Raw genomic sequence first — 24340 nt, forward strand, 5'->3', positions numbered from 1 at the left:
TCGAAGAACAGGATGTAGCGTTGAACCAGGTAACGAATTAAATAGTTACCACGGAAGAAGAATGACGATCCATCTGCTCAAATCCACTCTCAAGGCTTTTGTTTTCCTTATTGAGATACTTGCTGAAGATATTGCGGAGTGAGATCGATTCTGAAATCACTTAGCTGAGAAGCGAATTTCTTCACAACATGCCTATGCCTATAACTATCAAAGAAGTATATACAACTATATTACACCCAAATCGTTACATTTCCAATTAATTTCTTAATAAAACTTAACATGGAAAAAATCAATTTACATACATTTATTAATAAAGGAAAGATTATCATTTAGCAGGTTAGAAGGTGAGAGAAACAGACACATCTGGTCATTCCAACAACTGCCTTTCGATTAACGGACTTCACATCCCTGGAAACTCAATGAACAATACATTATATTCTCACACGTAACTATTTCTCATATGTGCATAAATTAACTTCTTGACTTCTCAGTCTCCTCCTCTTAAAATCCGCCACTATTCCTATTTTGTTGTGTTGTTTTGTATTTGCACATTTTACATGCCCTTATTTATTGTCTTCCCTTATTTGTCGATTCTTGCTAATGTTTTCTCACCAGTCGGATAAACAGCTATCATTGTTCGAAGTCACGAGGTATCCCACGAACACATACGTGTGTTTTCACGTGAGTTTATATCTCTACTGTACGTATGTATGTTTTCATGCCCAGTGATTTCTGTTCTTTTGCTTTACTACCATTTACTGTTTCTAACCAATCATTCATCTACTTGTAAAGTGTTGCGTCAGTAAGTTTTCTCTTTCTATTATTCCCTGTCTGCTGAACTTTGCTCTGTTTTTTTTACAACTGTTCGTTTTTTGCTTTATCCACTATCTCATTGCCACTATATATTTTGTCTCTCCCTCTCCACTGCATCTTAGCAAATGCTCTTACTCTCATTGTCACAACTTTTCTCCTTTGTCTCTCTCTCCGGGTACTTTCCCTTGGTACCTGGAAATCTCAGAGCCAGCGAATTGCCACATCTGCATGGCTTTCCTATTTTCACTTCATTTTGTTCTAAAAGGGCTCTACACTAGCAAACCCACTTAAATAATTTTACATACATTTATATGCATATGTACATATACACAATATTTGTATATATATATATATGTGTGTGTGTGTGTATGTGTGTGTGTGTGTGTGAGTGTGTGTGTGTGTTTGTGTGTGTGTGCGTGCGTGTGTGTGTGTGTGTGTGTGTGTGTGTGTGTGTGTGTGTGTGTGTGTGTGTGTGTGTGTGTGTGTGTGTGTGTGAATGTGTGTATTCTATAATGATCTGAAGAAATTTTGGAATTGAAATTAAAAAAAGATACATAATGCAGAGGAAACAAATTTCTAGAGAATAGAATAGATACATAAATCATACTTTCGAGATACATTTCACTTCATATTTCAAACGTATCCACATGATAGCACTTCTAGTACTACCAATATAGGTATGATCTTGTAGATAATTTAAATGATGATACGTCGACGGGGGAATACTTATAAACAATTAGATACCAAGATAAAATTATATAGACGTCAATTTGTCTCAGCTGAGCAGTTATATGAACAGCGGAAACTTCCTAATTGTGTGTCTGCCTCTCTAAGTGTAAAGTTTATTACAAAGATTTTAACCAACAATCTGCCAAAATTAAAGAAAATTTTACTCATGATGCTTATATTGTGCTAAAACGTTGTGAATAAATTTTACACATGAAACTTGTTCGTACGGAATGACTGAGGCGCCAAACTTTTAGTAGTGATAAGGTTTCTCGTGAATGGATTCAAAATATCCTAACACTGATATCAAGGTAACTGAGAAATAGGCTTCAGCCTGCGTTTCAAATACACACATACCTACGCATTTTTCCTATTGCTTTCCAAACCTCAAATATGAGAATTAGTAACTATTAGCCTATTATCAACTGCATTTTATAGCCTTATATATATTTATTAATTTGAAATAATAATTTACTCCATGATATACTACTGCAGTTTTCTGCGGTACTGCTCGTAACCTACACGTGGGTAAAAGGGATGAATAGTGTATTCACATTCGGCTGCGTAAATTTTGGAAGTGTTGGTTGGATATCTGTTGCACAATGTCGCTCGATCGTGTGCATACTTAACCCTAGCACTTTCAAATTTTATAATTGGAAATGCTACACTGAAGAGAGAAGTAAGTAATTAAACACTTTAATCTCGAAACGCGTATGTGGCTAATCGGAGTCGTGTTGATTCAATGTTTTTCTCTTTGCCTACATAAAAGAGTGTGTTACTGTTGTGGAGATTCTTACAGTAGTAGAAAGGGAATTTTTAACTCCTATTTCTAAATTCGGTATGTTGTGAAGCAATTAGCTAACCCCTAATTATAATTATGTTTATAGTTATAGAATATTTGTATATATATATATATATATATATATATATATATATATATATATATATATATATATATATATATACATATATATATATATCGGTATTGTACTTGTCATGTCAGTTATTTGCTTAGAGAACTTGTGTTGAAATTAAAACGATTGTATAAATATATCTAAATTGTATGTGAAACTTTTCGATAAACATTATTAATCGGTATACTTTTGATATAAAAATAATTAATCTGTTTACTTTTGATTGATAAAAAAAACGACTAATATTTATATATTTCGTTATATATTACATCCCTGTATAAATAGGATGGTTCATAATATTGAGATTCGTTTAATTAAGGCAATATCAACCATCCATTGCGTTCTGCATGGCATAAGTTGCAATGCAAATGCTATTTGACTCATGTAATGACTTCATAAATTTGTAAATACATGTTAAAGAAATAAACACTTTTTACGTTCCATTGAAACATAGGGAAGTTGATGTTCCTGTCGTGTAATGTTTAACAGCATTACTGAATAAGCAGGGTACTTGTTTTACAATTACCATTATTACTATTGGAGCTTTCTTCACTATGTATTGCTTACATATATACACATTACTGCTGCGGATATAAATTATAGGCGTATCAGCATGCACGTGTGTTTGTATGCATGCGTGTATGTATGTATGCATGTACGTTGTACATATGCATGAATGCATGTACGTAACTACGTACGCATGTATATGTGCCATGCTCTCTATAGGTGAATTCTGCATCACTACTACTCTCCAACTATACCTGTGTGTATGTCTGTGTATGCCTGTGTGTATGCATGTGTGTGAGTGTGTGTGTGACTGAGTAAGTGTGTGTTTGTGTTATAAATGTATGCATGTATGCATATTTGTACGTGTGTGTTGGATTGAAAACACGAATGTGTTATAGTTTTATCTTTATATCCAACATTTCTCATATTCCTTATGATTTCGTTGCTGTTTACTTGGAACAGAAAAGTTCCTAAAAACGTCATAAACATGTCCCAGCTTTCGCTGCCTCATATTCAGAAGGAAATGATGTTGGTGTATGTTTCTATCTATTTCTAGTTGACTGATCCAACTTGATTGCTGCAGAAATCACCACCGGTATTTCAATTTTTGACTATCAATTTTGTGTCATAAGTCGGGTGGCTTAGGAACAACGTATTTTAACTGAGCATTTGTTTTAACCTAGTACTGTGCTATGAGTAAGGATTTAATAATTAATGTTTCTTTTGTGGCTGAAGAATTTTATATAATGTAAATACGAGGTGCATTCCAGAAGTTTTCTTAAGACATTTTAGAGAGGAAATTATAATTGTCCTGCATTATAGTAATTTTAGAATATCATTACTATACATCTCATAAGCTGATCAACCAACTTTTTCAGATTAAGTGATAAGAGTTTTGTACGTCATCAAAATTAATAAATGTATTTCCTGAAAAAGTGTCAAAACTCCTGGAATGCATCTTGTATTTTGTTCATCAACGATTTCTTCTTTAGATAGTATCTGTGTTACAATGCAGTGTGGTGGAATTGTACTTTGTAAAAGACGCGTTGAGTCAACAGAAGTGTTATACTTCTATAGTGATTATAACTGTTGGAATCGATAAGTTTAAAATGAAATTTCATTGGTACTTTGCACTTGGTGTTCGCTATTTATAACATAGATCTTACGGTTAGTGTTTTTGTAATATTACTAACAGAATAGAATATGGTTTAATGTAATAATTTTCTATTTTGTTTCTTGTAATGTGCGCATCTATTTTATAGTTTCTATGTATTTTACATTAACTGTGTTTTGTGCTTATTAATGGTAGCAGTGCTTGATAAAGTTAAATTTTTGTTTGATGAAGATAGAAGTAGAATACAGTCATGTTTTCAATTAAACAGGTCTAAAAGAAAAGCAGTTCCCCATATATACAAAGGTATATAAGTATATATATATATATATATATATATATATATATATATATATATATATATATATATATATATATATATATATATATATATATATATATATATATACACATATATAACTGCAAATATTTGAACTTATAAAATGTTGGGAAAGTTAAATACAAAAACATTGAATATAATATATATATATATATATATATATATAATGTAATATAATATGTATGTATACATATAAACGTATATATATATATATATATATATATATATATATATACACGAATATATTAGTATTAAATATTATATATATATATACACATATATTATATATATATATATATATATATATATATATATATATATATATATATATATATATATATATATATATACATACATATATATATATATGTATATATGTATATATACAAATATATCAATATTAAAACACGTTCTTAAAAGTTATACATTCCGTAATACACAACACGTACGCACTCACGCATACACACACACTCTCTCGCACAAGAACAAACATACACACACGTACACAGATGTGTAAACACATAAACACACACACACACACGCATATGTACACACAAGGTAGCTCAAAAGTCCCTTTAGCAAATCAAATTTATGATTTTTGTGTCTCACTTGAATGCTGAAAGAACAACTGAATCATGTATATATATGCGTGTATGTGCGAGTACGTGTGCAAACATACCGTGCTTATATACCATATACATATATATATATACGTCTAACATTTAATCAATAGAAGAAAAACATTAATACCTGCAATGGAACTAATAGATTCACGTTTTTTTGTGTCCAGTTCACTAGATGCATCGATCATATCCCGGCTAGCCTTCTCGGCGGAAAGCTCCACAATCCCAACTCCGTCATCGTCATCACTACCAGATAGACATGAAACGTCACTTGGTCGTCGTCGATCGGCGATTGAGTTACGTTTTGAACCTAGGCGTTGACGGCTTGCAGTGCGTCCTGAAACATAGAGCATACATATATATATATATATATATATATATATATACACACACACACATATATATATACATATATATATATACATATATATATATACATATACACACACACATATATATATACATATATATACACATAAATATGTGTGTGCATGTATATGAATATAAATATATATATATATAAATAAAATTTATATACATATATATATATATATATATATATATATATATATATATATATATATATAAAGGGTTTATTTAAATGAATATTACAGTTATTTAGCATATATGTAGCCGTATTTCACAGAATCCATTTTTTTTTGTTCTGAAATGAAGCAGCTGAAATTCCCGCCGCTTGCACTTACCTTTTCTGTTAACAGAGTTAATGTAAATACAGTGATACACATAGACATGCATGCATCCACACAAAAGCACGCATGCGCATATACCGCACATATATCTATGATATATCAACCGTAATCAACATTTTATTATCCAAGTATTCTCAATCGGTAAAACCGTAAAATGATTTTAGACACAACAGAAACAAAATCATTTTACGGTTTTTTTTCTTGCATAGATTTTTAGTATGAGGTAGGTGAGACCCAGATCTCATTATTCTGTTCTTAGGCGTTCTTAGGGTTTAACAAACAATGATCTGACGTTAAATCTTTCTAGATTTATCCTCAAGAAGATTCTAATTGGGCAACGGAACTTATAAATAAAATACCCTTAAATTTTGTATTACTTTCAACGATGATCAGTACTACTCTTTTTAAATGTAACTTTGCAGCGAGGTGGGCCGTCGTTGAGAGTTAAGTAAATTGATATTGAACTCAACACACCGTTGGTGACAAAACACAGACTTCTGGGTTTGTCTTTCAGCACTTCAATTGTATCAGCCATCTGCAGTTCTTTCAATGAATTATTTCTAAGAGGAAAATGAAAGTTGACATAAAAACAATGAAGGTTATGTAACCTTCACATCCATGTGCCAAATATGAGTTGTAATCAAATTTACAAACATTGCTCCGCTCCCCCAACCGCCATATCTCTTTCTTTTAGTCAATTCTTTACCAATCAAGTTTTGGCTCAATTACTTTCTTTACACGAACCAAATCCAACCAATACTCGAAAAACATTGACTTAAGTAAACTTTACGAACGTTGCTAATTTCATTAGTATAGAGTTTGTGTCTTGGACTGCTCGGAACTAACATGCTAAGATATTCTTAGCTATGGAAATAGAAGAAAAATAAAAGCAAACGAAATTAAGGAAGACGTAGAAAGAGAGAAACAGAAAGAGGAGCGTGAAAGACAAATAGGGGGGAGGGAGGGAGAAAGAGAAAGAGAGAAAGAAAGCGATATAGAAAGAAAGGGAGAAAGAAAGAGAGAGATTGGGATATATATATATATATATATATATATATATATATATATGTACACAGAATTATATTACCCCCCCCCCACACACACAAAAGATATTGATAATTTCTGTATGTGAGAAAATCTAATAATTTGCTATGGGAATTTTTAATATGTCAGTTTGAAATTTTTGAAAATATTCTTTTCTGCTTATTATAGATTCTCTTCTCCAATGTGTTGAGAAATCCAATCGAGGAATATTCACCAGGGTAGAGTTGAAATCAGTTGTCGAAGAAATAAGAAATGACATTCCTGGTGCGAAAAGGTGATATGGCGGTTAGTATGAAATAAGGCTCGCGTTCAATATTAGGCCTGCTAGAAACGGCTTTGGTGATATTTGAATAACGACTTTTGAGATATTTGGCATGATTCCTCTTCGATCTTTGAACAACAAAAGAATGCAGTACATATCTCTTTGAAACAGAGAATATGTGCATACTTACTCATAAAACATAGGGTGATCATAAAAATCTGGATAAAAGAGAAATATCAATAACATTCTTGTTTTTTTTTCTTCCACAGAATATGAGTTTGTCTAAAGAAAAAAGAATTGAATTGGTACTAATCAGTAGACATGAGGGATGTTCATATCGACAGATGGCAGATGCTTTCAACGTACATCATCCCATTTTGCCTACCGATACTTTACAGTCACCCTGTGTAAAAACAAAGACATACGCATATTATTATATGCATACAGACACATATATATGTACATATACATACGTAGATACAAACATACATATATGCACACACACACACACACACACAAACACACACACGTACGCATATATATCTTTTATCTTTTACTTGTTTCGGTCACTTGACTGCCGCCATGCTGGGGCACCATCCCCATCACCGCTTGAAACCCGTGTTGGTGTGTTTACGTCCCCGTAACCTAGCAGTTCGGCAAAAGACGCCCAACAGAATAAGTACTAGGCTTTAAAAACGTCCTGAGATCAATTTATTCGACTGAAAACCTTCAAGGTGGTGCTCCAGCATGGTCGCAGTCAAATGACTGAAAGGTGTAAAAGAATAAAAAATGTACATGCATATACGACGGACTTCTTTCATTTTCCGTCTACCAAATCCACTCACAAGAGTTTAGTCGGCCCAAGGCTATAGTAGAAGGCTCTTGTGCCACGCAGTCGGACTGAAATCTGGACCATGTGGTTGAGAAGCAAGATTCTTAACACACACACACACACACACACACACACACACACACACACACACACACACACACACACACAGACACACACACACACACACACACACACACACACACACACACACACACACACACACACACGTATATATATATATATATATATATAGGTGCATATATGTGTGTGGTTTCGATGAATTCTCAGCAACTTGGTGTTTTTGTGCAATATACTACTTTCTGCGTTATTGAAGTGAATGCTGAGAAAATAAGATGGGTTATAGTGGTGTAACTGGTTCTCGGTTTCATTAGCCAACGAAGGTAATGAGGTGTGCTTCAGTGGCTACTGTTCGCATTTATGAAAGTTACGGTGGATGTTTCATATTTTTGGGGTATGGTTTGAAACTTCGACGGTCAAGGTGAGAGAACTCTTGTTGAATTGAAATATTGTTAGAAAATTGGCAAAAATAGGGCAATTTTATAGTTTTCTACTGATCAGTGTGTGAAAGCATGTGTCACATCATGCGTTTGCGTATATGTAAGTTTATACGTGCATGTGTGCTCATATGCCCAAGTGTCTATTTTGTCTTCAGAGACATACAGAAAAAAAAAGCAGTATATTGGCAATAAAACTGATTTAAAATGCGTGCAAAATGTTTTCAGCACGAAAGAACTTATCGCTGTCAATGAAGCGGTTTTGCTGTTGGGGGTTGCTTCTAAATATAGACATTTTAATAACATGAACAGGAGGACAATACAAAACCTTCGCAACAGCAATGTTATAAGGAAGATATACATAAAAAACCCTTACATACATACATACATACATACATACATCATATAACATAGTTACATACATACATGCATATACACACACACACACACATATATATATATAATATTCATATATATGTATATATATATATATATATATATATATATATATATATATATATATATATATATATTACACACACACATACACACACACACATACACACATATACATATATATATAACCTTTAATAAACGATTGAATTTTAAATTAGCTAACCATGAAAGGCAGTAATATTTATGTTTTCGGTGCATGTCTGGAATAGTGTAGCAATATCAAGCGAAACAACTGTGAACAACTTTTACTCAAAATATGCATCTTAAAGGAAGATTGTCAGTTTGTTATAAGGTTCAAGTGTTGTCTAACACAGCATGATGAAGTGGCCGTGAATTGCAAATCGAGCGAGGAAAAGGATCTACAGCCTTGAATTGCTTACTGGGAAAGCAAAGTTTTACTACTGAGTATTACATCTTAATAAATAAACGTTATAACTACTATCAAATATATGTGTGCGTGTGTCTGACAGATTTGAAAGTGAATCTTTGATCGTTGTTGTTTGTCGTTACCGGAGAACAAGTGTTCCCTTTTGAAGATGTGTGTTCATAACACACATGATTCACCGATGCAAAGGAACACCACGGTGTTTAGACCTTGTTGTGTATCACCCCAGTCAAAGCTGCTCAGCTGGACGTTATTGTTTGGATTTTTGCTGTTTTGTGTTCATCCCCTAAAATATACTAGAAAATGAATCAGAATATTTTATTGTGGTGAATCAGAAGTTTTACAATAATTTTGCAACTTAATGCGGTGAGCTGGCAGAAACGCTAGCACGCCGGGCGAAATGCTTAGCGGTATTTCGTCTGTCTTTATGTTCTGAGTTCAAATTCTGCTGAGGTCGACTTTGCCTTTCATCCTTTAAGGGTCGATGAAAAAAGCACCAGTTACGCACTGGGGTCGGTGTAATCGACTAGTCCCCTCCACCACAATTTCAGGCCTCCTTGTGTCTATAGTAGAAAGGATTATTATCATTATTATTATTATTATTCAGTGACTTTTGCTTTACACATGAACAAGTTGGCACCAAGTCTCACCAGATTTTCATCTGCCTTAGTATTTATGGTTGGTTCAGAGAGTATTTCACTTTGCCTATCAGCTACCTTAACTCTTTCAATCATTACTGTATTTTCATCAGCCTTGGGTTGGTTTATAATTATTTCCTCTGTAGTATCTTCTTTAGCTGCAGCTTCGTTCCTTTTATCCCTTACTATTTGTTTAATTTGGTCAATCTATAATTCAGTTAGTAATTTCTTTTTCATGTTTCTTCTGACGCTGGCACGTTTGTTACTGTCTATGTAGGGTCTTACTTCAAGGTGTTTCTGCCTCCAGTTTAAGTAGGTTTGTACAGTATTTGATTTATTTGTGGGCAAATATATGGCATGGTAGAAGGCCGTAAGAATTTCTTTATCATCTTCCCTAGACCATTTTTCATTCTTTTCCTTTTGGTTATTTGATGACGAACATAGGTGGCCATCTGTTGGAATATTCCGGTTGTGGGATACTTCCAGCTCCTGTGTTTCGGTAAGATTTGAACCAGTGGCTAATTTTTCGTATTGAATCTGGTTCATCATTCCAGTAGTGGCCCTTTATAATCCGGTCGATGACCGTTCCGGTTTGTATTGTGCCATGCTTTCAGTGAAGCATGACGAGCTTGGACGTTGACATTAGGGGACGGATCTGTCTAGGGTTAATTTTTTGAGACAACACCGTCTCTGAGTTCTCTGCATGTAAACTTTGCTCGTAACGTAGCTTCTTAAAGTTAACAGATCTATATCGAGTACGTGACCCTTTGTGATCTGGTCGACGGCCAATCTGGTTTGTATTTTACTTTGTTATCATTGAGGCATGACAAGCTTCGACGTTGACATTAGGGGACAGATTTGTCTGTTTAGGATTAATCTTTTGAGACAACACCGTCACCGAGTTCTCTGCATGTAAACATTACTCGTAACGTAGCTTCTTAAGATCTGTATTCGTCTGTATTTTTTTGTTGAAAGATTTATCTCCGAGCATAGTTTTTTGTGGTGCTTTTAAACTTATGAATTGTTCACCCTGTTTGTGTTAGTTCTAAAAATAAAAAAAAATGTTTTTTTTTTGTTTTTGCTTCGTTTGTGACGCGTGTTTTCATATGCGTGAATGTGCGTCCTGTAAATTTCCCGTAGTTATGTAAACATTGAGATGTATGTGTAGTCCTATGGGCATCAAAATGTATATATGATTGTGTAGACATTCGAGTGTATGCGTACTTACTCAAATTATGTACTTACTATTTTGTTCCATTTCTATTTTATAATTTGCAAACTTTCTGGTGTTGAATTCGCGTGTGTGTTTCGCACATGCTTCACTGAGACATCGTGCATAGCAGAAACTGTTTTGTATGGCAGTAAAATTTCGGTTTTTTAAAATTATTTTCGTTAAAAGACCGCTTCCATCCAATTCCATCGATGTTATTAGATTAGATTTGTTTTTTTAATGGGGGACCCAGTGTAGCGCATCCATGTTATTATTATTATTATTATTATTATTATTATTATTATTATTATTATTATTATTATTATTATCATCATCATTATCATTATCATTATCATTATTATTATTATTATTACTTCTCTTTATCACAGCTTTTGTTGGAGCACCTGGAGTCTTGCATGCGTAGCTGGTTTGCTACATGCAGCCTACGGTACCATGCTACCCGCTCTTTACAGCTATCTAATACTTTCCTGATTCCTCTGGCCATCCCAAGGAGGCAAACCTTTTGTAACTGCTCTACTGGCACTCTATTCCAATTTCCTTTATATTCCTTTTGATGCCTTCTGATACTGTTCCCAAGGACCAAACAATAACTGGCACTATCTTCACCTTCTTCATTTTTCATAGCCGGCCCATTTCTTTCTCAAGAGGGTTGTATTTATCAATCCTTTCGCGTTCCTTCTTGACTATTCGTGGGTCAAAGGGGTATATAGCCGCGGAATTGCCATTTTGGGACATCGGCGGCAGCGGCGGTCCCGCCGTCGTCGTCGTCGTCGACATCCCGCCTGACTTCTTCGAAGAGATCGAGACGAAAAGGATCGCTTGCATACGATTCGACTTGCCGTTCGGAGTGACGTGCTTAGTGGAGCAGCTTCCACACTGCGATCTATTGAGTCTCTTCTCGCGAACGACACGATCCGCAAGAAGACTGAACGCCTCTAAGCCGAAACCGTAGCCGGACCCGAGAAAAAAGAGGTGGCATGCTGGCAGAATCGTTAGCACGCCGGGCGAAATGTTTAACGGTATTTCGTCTGCCGTTTGCGTTCTGAGTTCAAATCCCACCGAGGTCGACTTTGCCTTCCATCCTTTCGGGGTCGATTAAACAAGTACCAGTTACGCACTGGGGTCGATGTAATCGACTTAATTCCTTTGTTGGTCCTCTCTATATTTATCCCCCTGTGAGCAATAAATAAACAAAAAAAGGGGCATATAGCATATGTGGTACAGTTTGTCCACCAACACTAGGCCCGGTCTGTTATGCTCTAACACCTGATCTGTTTGGATTGGCAAATACTAGATTTTACTTGTCTCCGACTCCGCTACTATCTACAGTTTATGCTCATACTACATCTAGCCTCTCTCTAGCCCCACTTTTTGCCCAGTTTCTAATGGAGCACTTTTGCTTCCTGATCGTATCGCCACAACTTGTAGTGATTTTGGGCAAGTCTAGGGCACTCGTTCGTGATATGGGCAATGGTTTCATCCACTATATTGCAGATGCGGCACAGCGGAGACACTTGCTCATTCCTAAGGTTGACCCTCAAGTTCGTGCCAAAGCTTGGTCTTGCGCTGCCAGTATAGTGCTCTTGGTCTTTTATTATTATTATTATTATTATTATTATTATTATTATTATTATTATTATTATTATTATTATTGTTGTTGTTGTTGTTGAGTGAGAGAGCAGTGCGTGCCATCAAATTGACACTGGGGTAAAAATATTCGAGGCCCAGTATAAGAATTATGACTACCCGTCTGATAAAGGTACACTGGGCACATGCATCACAAACATATTTGCGCGACATGGTGATCTCATATCAAGATAAAAAGCGCATGACCTTGCAGGTGGGGCCCCGTTAGAATTTTATTCAGTTTGAGTAGACCATCCTGCTCAAAAGGTCCCTGAATAAGGATTGTTTAAGGATGATAAACAGAACACCCATGTTTCTAGAAGTGAATTATCCAAATCCCAAAGAATTCCTCGCAACGCGTGGCTATGATGCTCCCCAACTACTTCTGCCCGTGATCAGAGATGCACATATCGTCAGTCACTAAGAGGCATGCTCAACTGGTTAAGGTATGTATGAGCCAGTTTTTTGTAAATCAGTATTTTTGGTTCAATGTAATATTCTCGAGATTTTTAAAAGCAATTTATCAAAATAGTCACAATCATTTATGTAAATGTGATTATTTTTTATTTTTGGTATTAATAGTCTACAGCTGCTGTTACATAATACATGTTTGCTTATATATATATATATATATATATATATATATATATATATATATATATATATATATATATATATATATATAAGCACATTATACGGACATATATATTTGCATATGGACAGTTTTATCTTTATCTTTGAATTTATTTATTTCACAATAAAGGTTATGCTATTTCTAATGAAACTATGTGACCATCCTGTCGGTTCATTATCTAAATTGTTATAAAATATATTGATCTAATATAACTCTGGGTGCAGCCAGCAAGAATAATAATATAATTTTATTTTATCTCTGTTCATAAACAACATTGGAAAAAAATAAGCATATAAGCGCACAGACATTGAAGCACAACACAATATCGAACAGTTAAATATAGAAGCTTTATATATATATATATATATATATATATATATATATATATATATATATATATATATATATATATATATATATATATATATATATATATATATATATGTATGTATGTATATATACATGTATGTATGTATATATATATGCATGTAAATATATGATGTGTTTCTGTGTTTGCACGGACACAAGGATAAGTGTGGGTAAATAGGTTTGAACAAGTGATATACAAGATATCAGCAAACAAGCTGTTATATGAGGATAACGATTATGATAAAGAAACTGTTATAATTATATATAGTATGTGCTGCGGGAGACTACTACTACTTGTGTTCTGTCTACTGTACCTCTGAAGTAAATCGATGGTACTTGGTTTGGTTGTTTGGCGTAACACGACTCGACAGATAAAAGACCTAAGCAAAGGAGTATTAAGAGATTATTAAAGCATTTATAGTTATTTTTCGATTCTGATATCTTACCTTTAGTTTAAACCAGAAGACCATAAGTAGCGTCACTCATGTAATAAGTATGCATGTATTTTAAATTTAAACGAATAATATATATAGATATATATATGGCAAAAATTTAGATTCAGGTGAATATGGTACTTAAGTTGAAGCACCAGAATTTAGTACGGTATTATCCATACAATTTCAAAGTAAGATGATTGAAATCAAAATAAGCAACAAGGATATCCAGAGGTAATGCAGTACGATCGTTTCATGCAACTCCACTTAATTGAACAATGTAATCATAACATCAATTTAAAATGCAGAGCAATCCTCAGCTGCACAAAGACATAGAATTTAATTAAATTAGAACAGATGGACACATTAGTATAATTATACCTAAAATCTCCCAGAAGTTAAGGAGATAAACAAAGAACATGTTGCCTCTACTACAACATAGAAGTTAATAAGAAGTTAATAAGTATAAATATTAAACTATTTCTGAATAATTTCTTTTCTTCCCACTATTGTGGTAAAAGTTTGGTATATACTCAAAAGTATCCATAAATTTCTATCCTTTTGTCAAATCACATGATACTATCGAACCAAGGATCTCGTGGGTGCGAAGTGAACTTCTGAACCATTCGACTTTACTTGACCTATATGGCCTAAATAAATGGTAACGTTTGTAAAAACTATACGCGATCCTAAACCGAGAAGTAGAATGTTGATCATAGTGTCAAATATCAAGTAATGTTATATAATATCAATCAATAACGTTTTCGATCTTATCGAAATATCGAAAGATTGTAATTAGATAATTTAAAGCAGCTCACATTTCTTAAATACTTTTTGAACGCAAAGCAAAGAAATAAATGAAATAAACTCACAAAAAGATTTTATAAAGGCAGAGTATTTGATAAGTTCCTAAATTTGCATGATTTTTTTCATTTACAGATAACTAAGTGCATTTTCTTGCGTTGTGTTATATCTGTTGAATATATCTTGGAAACGCTTGATTAAGATGGGGTTATTAAGAAAGAAATACAGCGTTGGTTCTTATTCTCATGAATTGTTAAAATTCTGTACGTTGTTTTCAAGAAATTTTGATTAAGACTTCTATCATCTATTCTTCAACAAAACTATTTATTTTTCGTAATGAACTCACACCTGCGACCTCATTCATTTTTACCTGATGATTTGACAATCAATTTTCGCACATTGGAGGAAAATGTTACAGGAGTATAACCTCTAGAATTGGTAGGCTAGTGTTTGCCTGTATAGGCGTGAATTGAATAAGAAATAAACACAATTGTATGTTCGACTGTCATAAGATGATGAAGTATTGATTAACATTCCGGATAAAGCCTTTGCCATTTCTTCTCAGACAAAGAACCTTATTCCAAACGTTACTTTCTATTTCTCACACGACAAATCAACATACTACCTCTTTTGTTTAGGAAAAATTAATTTCTTTGACTAGCAACTAAGCCAATTTTTCTACAGGAAAAATATTAGTCGATGAAATCAATCGCCATATATTATTACAAATAATTGCTTTTCTCACCCTAAAATATCAAAAGCAAAGTGGAACCCAGCAAGAATAAAATCATTATCAGACCAGGGACGGTAGAGCTTACAGCTAAAATGTCTTGGCTTTCGTTGTACTAGGAACAAAGCCAACTCTTTTTTTCAAGGGTGGAATATATATTAAATTGATATCAGTATATACTTAATTACCCCACCATGAATATAAAGAAAATATGTACAGTTGATTTATTCCGAAAATATAAAATCACAATAACTAATTTCAGAAATACCATTATCATTATGTGTCATACTCTATCAAAATTTCAGCGACTTTATTTTTCTACTGCAATACTGTGGAATTGGTTGTTTTCATAGCGAAGCAGAGAGAGAGAGAGAGAGAGAGAGAGAGAGAGAGAGAGAGAGAGAGAGAGAGAGAGAGAAATCGACTGCAGTTCTTGACTGGTAAGTTGTTTTGCTGACCCCACAAAAGATGGGAGGCAAAGTCAACCTCACCATCTCTTGAACTCAGAACATAAAAGCTGGGAGTAAAATACCGCATTAATTTTGTCTGAGATTGCAACGATTCGGCCAGTCAGCAACGTTACTTTGAAAAAATATCTTTGGAAATATACTTAGAAAGATATCCAGTGTAAACACATTATCACATTACTGAGAACTTATTGCTCTTGTATCAGTAAAATGATTAATTGTTATTTTACAATATAATGCATTGAATTATATTAACATATTTTTTCTCTGCTTGTTGCATAGTTAAAGGGTAGTGGTTAGCATAATCCACAGAGCAACAGACTGCATGGCTTCCCTATTTAGCTACTTTGGCTTTATATTTCAAATTTAAATTCCGCTTTGGTATACTTTCTCTTTTTCCCTTCAGGGATTATTAAAAAATTATACCAGCCAAGCTTTGAAATCGATATAGTCGAGGGTTCCTTTTCACGAAATGTGTGACCTTGTGACAGTATAAAAAATATGCTTGATACATGATTTGAAACCGGCGGAGAACCATTCGCTTCTCGTATTAAAAATTAATATTAACACATTTATTTTGTTCTTTCCTATTTTAAAATATACAAAAATTAATGAAAAATAATTCATATTCTAAAACAAATCAATAAAGACACAGAAAATTAATACAAATAATAGCACACACACATACAAACCCACCATCCACAGATACACACGCACATACACACACATTCACACTCATTCAGATACACTCGCACATACACACAATCACACACACACACGTATTTCATCCTGAGGATAAAATGCATGGAAAATAAATGAAGATACTTTATTTGTATTAATTAAATGATGTTGCAATAGAAGGATATATTTATTTCACAATAGAAGTATACATGCTCACATATACAGCTCTTACTATAAATTTATACAGAGATACTCAAAACTATTTCTGCTGAAATACATTTTCTCATTAACATATTTTGACATATCGTAGACTACGCCAGGCAGCTACTATTTATGTAACATAATAATGTAGTTTTATATAACACTTATCGTCGTTTGATGCCTGCTATCGTTTTAAGGTCCGTGTAGAAGAAAAATCAAAGAAAACTATATTATATGGTATTATTTTGAATTTTAGTTTTATTCTGTTCTGATACGAGAAAAATCACAAATCTGTTATATGTTTATCGCATTTCGTATAAACATCATATTATAGAGATGGTAAAAAACGACAAGACAGCCTGGTCCCAAATTGGGTAGATCATAGCATCGAGTTTGTTGCCTCATTGATTTGTGTATGAATTTTGCTACCATCAACTTTACCATTCACCTCTCCTGGTTCTGATAAAACAAATACTGTTAACAACATATTGAAATCGATTCAATCGAATATCGAATGCTGAAGCGTCTTTTCTAAAAATATCAATAAAATATTAATAATCTGTTTTTTTTTTCAGAAACACAAACTATAAATATTTTCTATGTAATTACTTCTATCTATCTAATTAATTACATAAGATTATCTTTTATCCTTTCCTCAACTTCGATTAACCTGACACTCCCTCCAAAACATCAAACATCCGCATTCCCCAAGCACCCCCTACCCATTATACTCACCTCTCTGTTCCTCCTGTTTAACCTCTACTACATCAAAACATGTGATCCAAGTGAAGGAGTCCCTATGTGGTCGCTTACTCGGCTAGAAATAAAAGACATAGCTCTCAAATTGAAACCTATCGTGTTGAAATGGGAGGGAAACATTAGATGATGCAGTCAAGATACGCAGTGTCTGAAGAAAGGACGAAATGGAAATAGCTGAAACGCTTTTGATGACAGGTCAGCACAATGAGCAAAAACAACTTCTATGTAATTGAAATACATACCCACTAATACATCATTTTTCAGATATAAAGGGGAACTCGTATCACAAGATTTCTAGTCATGAATCCAATTAAGAATATTCTTCAAATTGTGTTAATACTATTTCCTATTTTTTCATGATATTTTCTAGTTTTAAAAACAAAAATTTCATATTCTTAAACAGTTCCCCAAGTACTTGACAGGTACTTTATTTTATCGACCTCAGAGGGACGAAAAGCAAAGTTGATCTCTGCGGAGTTTGAATTCAGAACATTAAGAGCAGGAAGAAATACTGCAACACATTTTGATGACACTCTAACGATTCCATCAACTAGGCTACCTTCACGATTTTGAGAATTAATCGTATCTAATTATGCAAAAGACCAGTAATTTTGATGTGAGGGGTTAGTCGATACCACCGATCACAATATTTGACTGATACTTATTTTATCGATCACCAAATGCTGAATGGCAAACCAGACCTCGCCGCGATTCGAACTAACAATGTGAAAAGCCGGAACAAATTCCGCAAAGATTTCCCTACGCTCTAACGAGTCTGCCATCTTGCTGTCCTAAGCTGTTTCAAATTCTGACACAGGGCCATCGCTCTCAGTTGTTAATAAGTACTTTATTGATATTTATTTTATCGACCACAAATAATCTGAAGGCGAAGTTCAGAGTAAAGTGTCGGAATGAATGCCTTAAAGCGTTTTCCCGAAGCTCTAACTATCTTGCCAGTTGGTCGCCTAAACAATTTGAAAAATAAAAGAAAGATTTTATATAAACACGAAATAAAAATGCCAGCTGTGAACTCGCGTGGCTTAGCGGTTAAGGGTATTCGGATCACGACTGTAAGGTCGTGAGTTCGATCCCTAGCGGTTCGTTGTGTCCTTGAGCAAGACACTTTACTTCGTGTTGTTCCTGTACATTCAGCTAGCAAAAATGAGTAGTACGTGTAATTCAAAGGACCAGCCATGTCACATTCTGTGTAATGCTAAATCTCCCCGAGAACCTCGCTAAGTGTACGCGTGTCTATGGAGTGCTCAGCTACTTGCACGTTAATTTCACGAGCAAGCTGTTCTGTTGATCGGATCAACTGGAACGCTCGCCGTCGTAACCGACAGAGTGCAGTTTAAAACTGTCAGCAGGATCTATTTCAGACACCATAGCTACATATTATCTCAGAATTAATCCACGACTTATAAGTTCCATCCGTACTTCGTCATGACAGTGATAGCAAATATGAAATTCAGAGTAAAAATTAGAGCGTTTTATTAATTAGGAATATGTTTCCATTAAATAAAATCTGGAGCTTTTTCTAAAACATACACGAAAATTTAAAATATATGATTTTGGAGTTTCAGAAGTTGTAGCTACGTATATATGGCATGTATGTGTATATGTATTCATGCGCGAGCGTGTGAATGCAAATATTGGTTCATTAAAATTTGATTATGTATTGATATAAATGTATATTAAAGAAACGATGAATCAGATAAAATATTTCCGAGTTGATATTGTTTGTTTATTATTTGCAGATAATTTAGTCGGTTTTCTTGGAAGGCAGATGGAATCTAAGTATAGATCTAATTATGGATATTATCTCAAATCAAATAGTTCATATAGTAAATGATCTGAGTGTAATTTGAATTAACATTTTGAATTATCAATTTGAATTATCAATAGTAAAGTGAATATCCTCTTCATAGAAGATTGACTATTATGATGCCTTGAACTGTTCTCTATGACTCATGCACTGGAATGTTGGTAAAATAGAGGCAACATTCCAATACATGAGACTATAGAAATCAGCATGAGTGATATCTTTATAAGTAATTTCCCTTCTTTTCTGTTTTTGTTTTGTTTTGTTTGGTGAGCCATTTGTGTCGTCGTTCGTTTAACATAACGTCGAAAGCAGTTTGTTATCAGGAAGAAGAAAGAATGTTTCCATTGTACATTACTATGTCGAAACAGTTATTAAATAAAGATGATTGGTTGTTTATGCCGATGCTTCTTTGTTAGACTCGGTTCGCTGATGGGGTTTAATAGAACCAAAACTTGTCACCGTATTGCTAATGATCAGACTCACTCCGATTCTCAAGCATTCCAGTTTTCACCAATTAAAACCTTCAGAATACTCATTAAGTTGATGATACTCTCTCTTCACGAATGTAATTACGGGTACAATTTTAATTAATTAAATTTTATTAGCTCACTCCACTAAATATATCAACACCAACTAGACTGTTTCCTTACTACAGATTTGTAATTATAATTTCTGCTTCATTAGTTGATAGAAAAGGTGAAACGTAGTCTAAATGCATATAGAGCAAATACCTTCCTCCGAGGTCTATGTCTAATAAGTGAACTGTGGTCTTTGTTTTTCATTCATTAAAGGACTCTTGAATACGGAGCAAAAGGAAGTCGTTTTGGTGAAGAAACTTATCTTCCTTACACACAATGTCATCGTATCTACAAATGGGAAGGTAAATTAGAAGAGAGGTATCGGTTAACGGACAGTATTTAAAAAAATATGTCCCTTAAAAATATTTCTACTAGTTCTCTCTCTAACACACCGTCTTCTTTGGTTTCTGTTCTCTTTTCATTCTTTGTAATACATACTCAGGTATAGAAACATTCAGATACATTTTATGTATGCCTAGAAACAATCCATCCATCCATCCATCCATCCACATACATACATACTTATACACACACACACACACACACACACACACACACACACACACACACACACACACACACATATATATATATATATATATATATATATATGCACACACAATTTTTACCTATAAAATAATCTGCACTCGCATCCAGTATCAATATAGATATATTTTTATGTATAGTTAGAAATGACATTTACATGCGTGTGCATATATATAAATATAACATATATAATCTCTAAGTATACATAAAGTCAATCCACACACAAACACAGAAAGCATACACACATGACCCTCAATATTGCATAAAATATCGTACACATGAACATACGCATACACACATATACACACGCACATATGGCAACATATATGTATAACGTATCCTCCACCTTCGTACGATCTATGGATAATCTGTACCGATGTACGACTAAAATATGCCTAGATATAACAATGTAGGAATATAGAGCTGCAATATTAATCATATCCAATCCTTGCAGACATACACGGAAGTACACACATACAGACACACACACGCGCACACACATACACAGACACACACAGATACGCATATACAAACACACACACATATATATGTATATAAATATAAATATATATATATACACACACGTACATATATGTTTATTCTAATGTAAACATGCCAACAACTACATGACAATGATGACATGTGAATCTCTGCATATACATTTTAAAGGTGAAATATACACATTTGTAATAGTACAAGTGACTCTTGAACATCTCAGAAAAAAAAAAATTCTCGTTTTGATCACAGGAGAAAGAAAGACAGAGAGAGAGAGAGAGGGAGGGAGGGAGAGAGAGAGAGAGAAAGAAAGAAAACGGGAGATTATCTATTGCCTTTATGATAGGAATGTTACAGATAATGAGTGATGGTGAGAGGAGGTGAATATGTAGTTTAAAAAACTGAAAAATGATTGAAGTACTTGTACTTGACAATTTGTCCAAAATTGAGAGAGAAAAACATAGCATATCTGGCTGAAAGCGGAAATGTAAGGCACAACAGACAGGCGCCATTAGAGACGGGTTTTGTCTAGTTCGTTCAGAAAAGGATATATATATTTACTCTCTTTCATTTGTTTCAGTCATGTAACTAAGGCCATGTCCAACAAATCGACGCCACTACTTACTCTATCAGTTTCTTTTGCTTAAACGCTAAGTTACGCGGACGTAATCGCGCCACCATCGGTTGTCAAGTGATAGTGGTGGTGGTGGTGGTGGGGCAAACACAGACACACAAACATACACACATAGACACGCACACATACACATACGACGGGCTTCTTTCAGTTTCCGTCTGTTTAGCAAATCCACAATGCTTTGGTTGGCTCGAGGCCAAATATTAGAAATTTCTACTACCAGTGGCCTAGCGTGTAAAAATTTAGTCCATTGACTATATATTATTTATATAAATACAGTTTGGTGGGAGGCGATAAGTCAATTATTACATCAACCCCCAGTACTCAACTGGTATTTAGTTTATCGAACCAACCCGAAAGCGGAAAGGCAAAGTCAACTTCAGCGGAAATTGAATACAGAATGTAAAAACGGATGAAATGCCACTAAGCACTTGCCCGGCGTGCTAACGATTCTGCCAGCAAACCTAAAAGTAAAGCCATTATAACTATGTCTATCCACGTTTTCCAGTCAGATTCTCTCAAACTATATTTATTACAACATGTCGGCTGTTGAGTATAAAATCTAGAAAAGGGAGAGAATGCAAATTCAGATCAAATTACAAATCTAAAAATGTTATGGAGATTAAAATTATAAAATGAAAATGAACTGGAAGGAAACTAAATTTCGTTAAGTGTGTGCCAATTTTAGCTTTATGTCTAACATTTGTAAATCTGACATTGGTATATAATGTCATGAAATCTAAAACATTTAAGATATTAAATATATTCTCGATAAATATATTCTCTGAGTTTAAAGTTTTTTTTTTTCAGCCAGACTTTCATCAAAATAATAATCATTGACGTACGATCGAATATGTCTCACTCTATTATAAAAGTATGGTGTTATCTTCACAGAAAAATGATCTTCGCTATTTTATATTATTACATGATATTATAATTCATCTGTATTAGATTTTAAAATTGTATTTGTTAACAGACGCCATTGATAGAATTTCTGTTGCAGCAAAAGAAACTATATTAACTATAATCTTTCATCATTTGTAAGTGCGTTATTTTGAAGAATAATATATAAAGCGTATCCCTCATACACCAGGAATAATGCTGTTTGAGATTAGGCTAATATATTGACATAGAAAGGTGGCGAGCTAGCAGGATTATTAGCAGGCCGGGCAAAATGCTTAGCGGTATTTCGTACGTCATTAGGTTATCTGTTGAAATTCCGCCGAGATCGACTTTGCCTTTCATCCTTTTTCGGGATCGATAATATGAGTACCAGATATAATCGACTTAACCCCTCCCTCGAACTTGCTGACTTTGTGCCAAAATTTGAAACCGTTCTTATCATAACTAACCGGCGTGTAAGGCGGTGAGCTGACAGAATCGTTAACACGTCGGGGAAAATGATTAGCGACATTTCGTCCATCTTACGTTTTGTGTTCAAATTCCACCGACGTTGACTTTGCTTTTCGTCCTTTTGGGGTCGATAATATAAGTACCAGCTGAGCACTGAGGTTGATGGTCTTGTGCCAAAATTTGAAACCAGTATATTGACATAGATATTTAGAAAAGATAATTCTGAAGGAATCAACGATCTAACCTCTAAACCGCTGTTGTGATTTAGTCTCTCTCTTTCGCTCTGTTTCTGATATGCGTACTGCTACTAGAGTAATATTTGTTATCCAGATGTCGCTTTTCTATGAGAACTAATCATTGTACGTCATTGTTTTTTGTTGCCTCTCTTTCCCGTTTCAAAAAACTGCTCGAATCACAATTTCTCGTTAGAATTCCATCCGTAATTACAACCTATTGATGACTGAGTAAATTCAATTACTCAGAAAAGAAGTAATGCAAGACTCTATTCAATTTCCTCTTTTCAAGAAGATCCGAACAGGTAATTAGTATTGTCTTTCTTTACTCAGGTAGTACAAAAGACAAAATGGTGGACAGGAATTCAAATCGCCTGGCATCAGAAAAATTGAGAGCTTCCGGGTAACGTTGGAAGAATTGGAAAATGAAAATTAATACACATTTTTGTTTTACTACTATGTACATGAAAACAGTGATATTACAAACCATATTTTTGTTACCATATTTGTTTTCACACACGCTGCCTTTGTTTCAATTAATTCTGAAAGTATTACAGAATTTAGTGAAATAATTGTCGTTATTAATCTGGCACTTGGAACACAGACTAAGACGAAATTTTAATGGAAGGTTTTAATTTAGATCGATTTAAAGCAGGAAGTTTGTATCATAGTACCAATGGTTTTTATGGATAGGTTGGCAATCAAAACGGTTAAATGAGAATTATAACACTACCAAATAATTTGTTTCAGAAACACAATAGAAACACAATACTTAATATAAGTCTGTATTGTGGAGATACACAAATGAAAATGTAACTTAGCATAACATAAAAAAAGGAATAAAAGCAAACTGCGTGACTCTTT

At 34.0% G+C, this 24340-nt stretch overlaps 1 protein-coding gene across 18 annotated transcripts in view; it reads right to left on the bottom strand.

Annotated features, from left to right (window-relative positions):
• Positions 1-24340, bottom strand: part of LOC106879147 (voltage-gated inwardly rectifying potassium channel KCNH7) — a 661705-nt gene that overhangs the window by 108159 nt on the left and 529206 nt on the right. For 11 of the 18 annotated variants that reach the window (XM_052970719.2, XM_089357617.1, XM_089357620.1 and 8 more), the window contains one exon: positions 5162-5371. In XM_052970719.2, the coding sequence (XP_052826679.1) occupies positions 5162-5371 (210 nt within the window). Of the gene's footprint in view, positions 1-5161; positions 5372-14050; positions 14117-24340 lie in introns of all 18 variants that reach the window. The other 7 variants (XR_016243164.1, XM_052970716.2, XM_052970718.2 and 4 more) reach the window with 1 other exon arrangement.

This window comes from Octopus bimaculoides, chromosome 9 (assembly GCF_046866305.1).
Source record: "Octopus bimaculoides isolate indiv1 chromosome 9, ASM4686630v1, whole genome shotgun sequence".
Classification (NCBI taxonomy): Eukaryota; Metazoa; Mollusca; class Cephalopoda; order Octopoda; family Octopodidae; genus Octopus; species Octopus bimaculoides.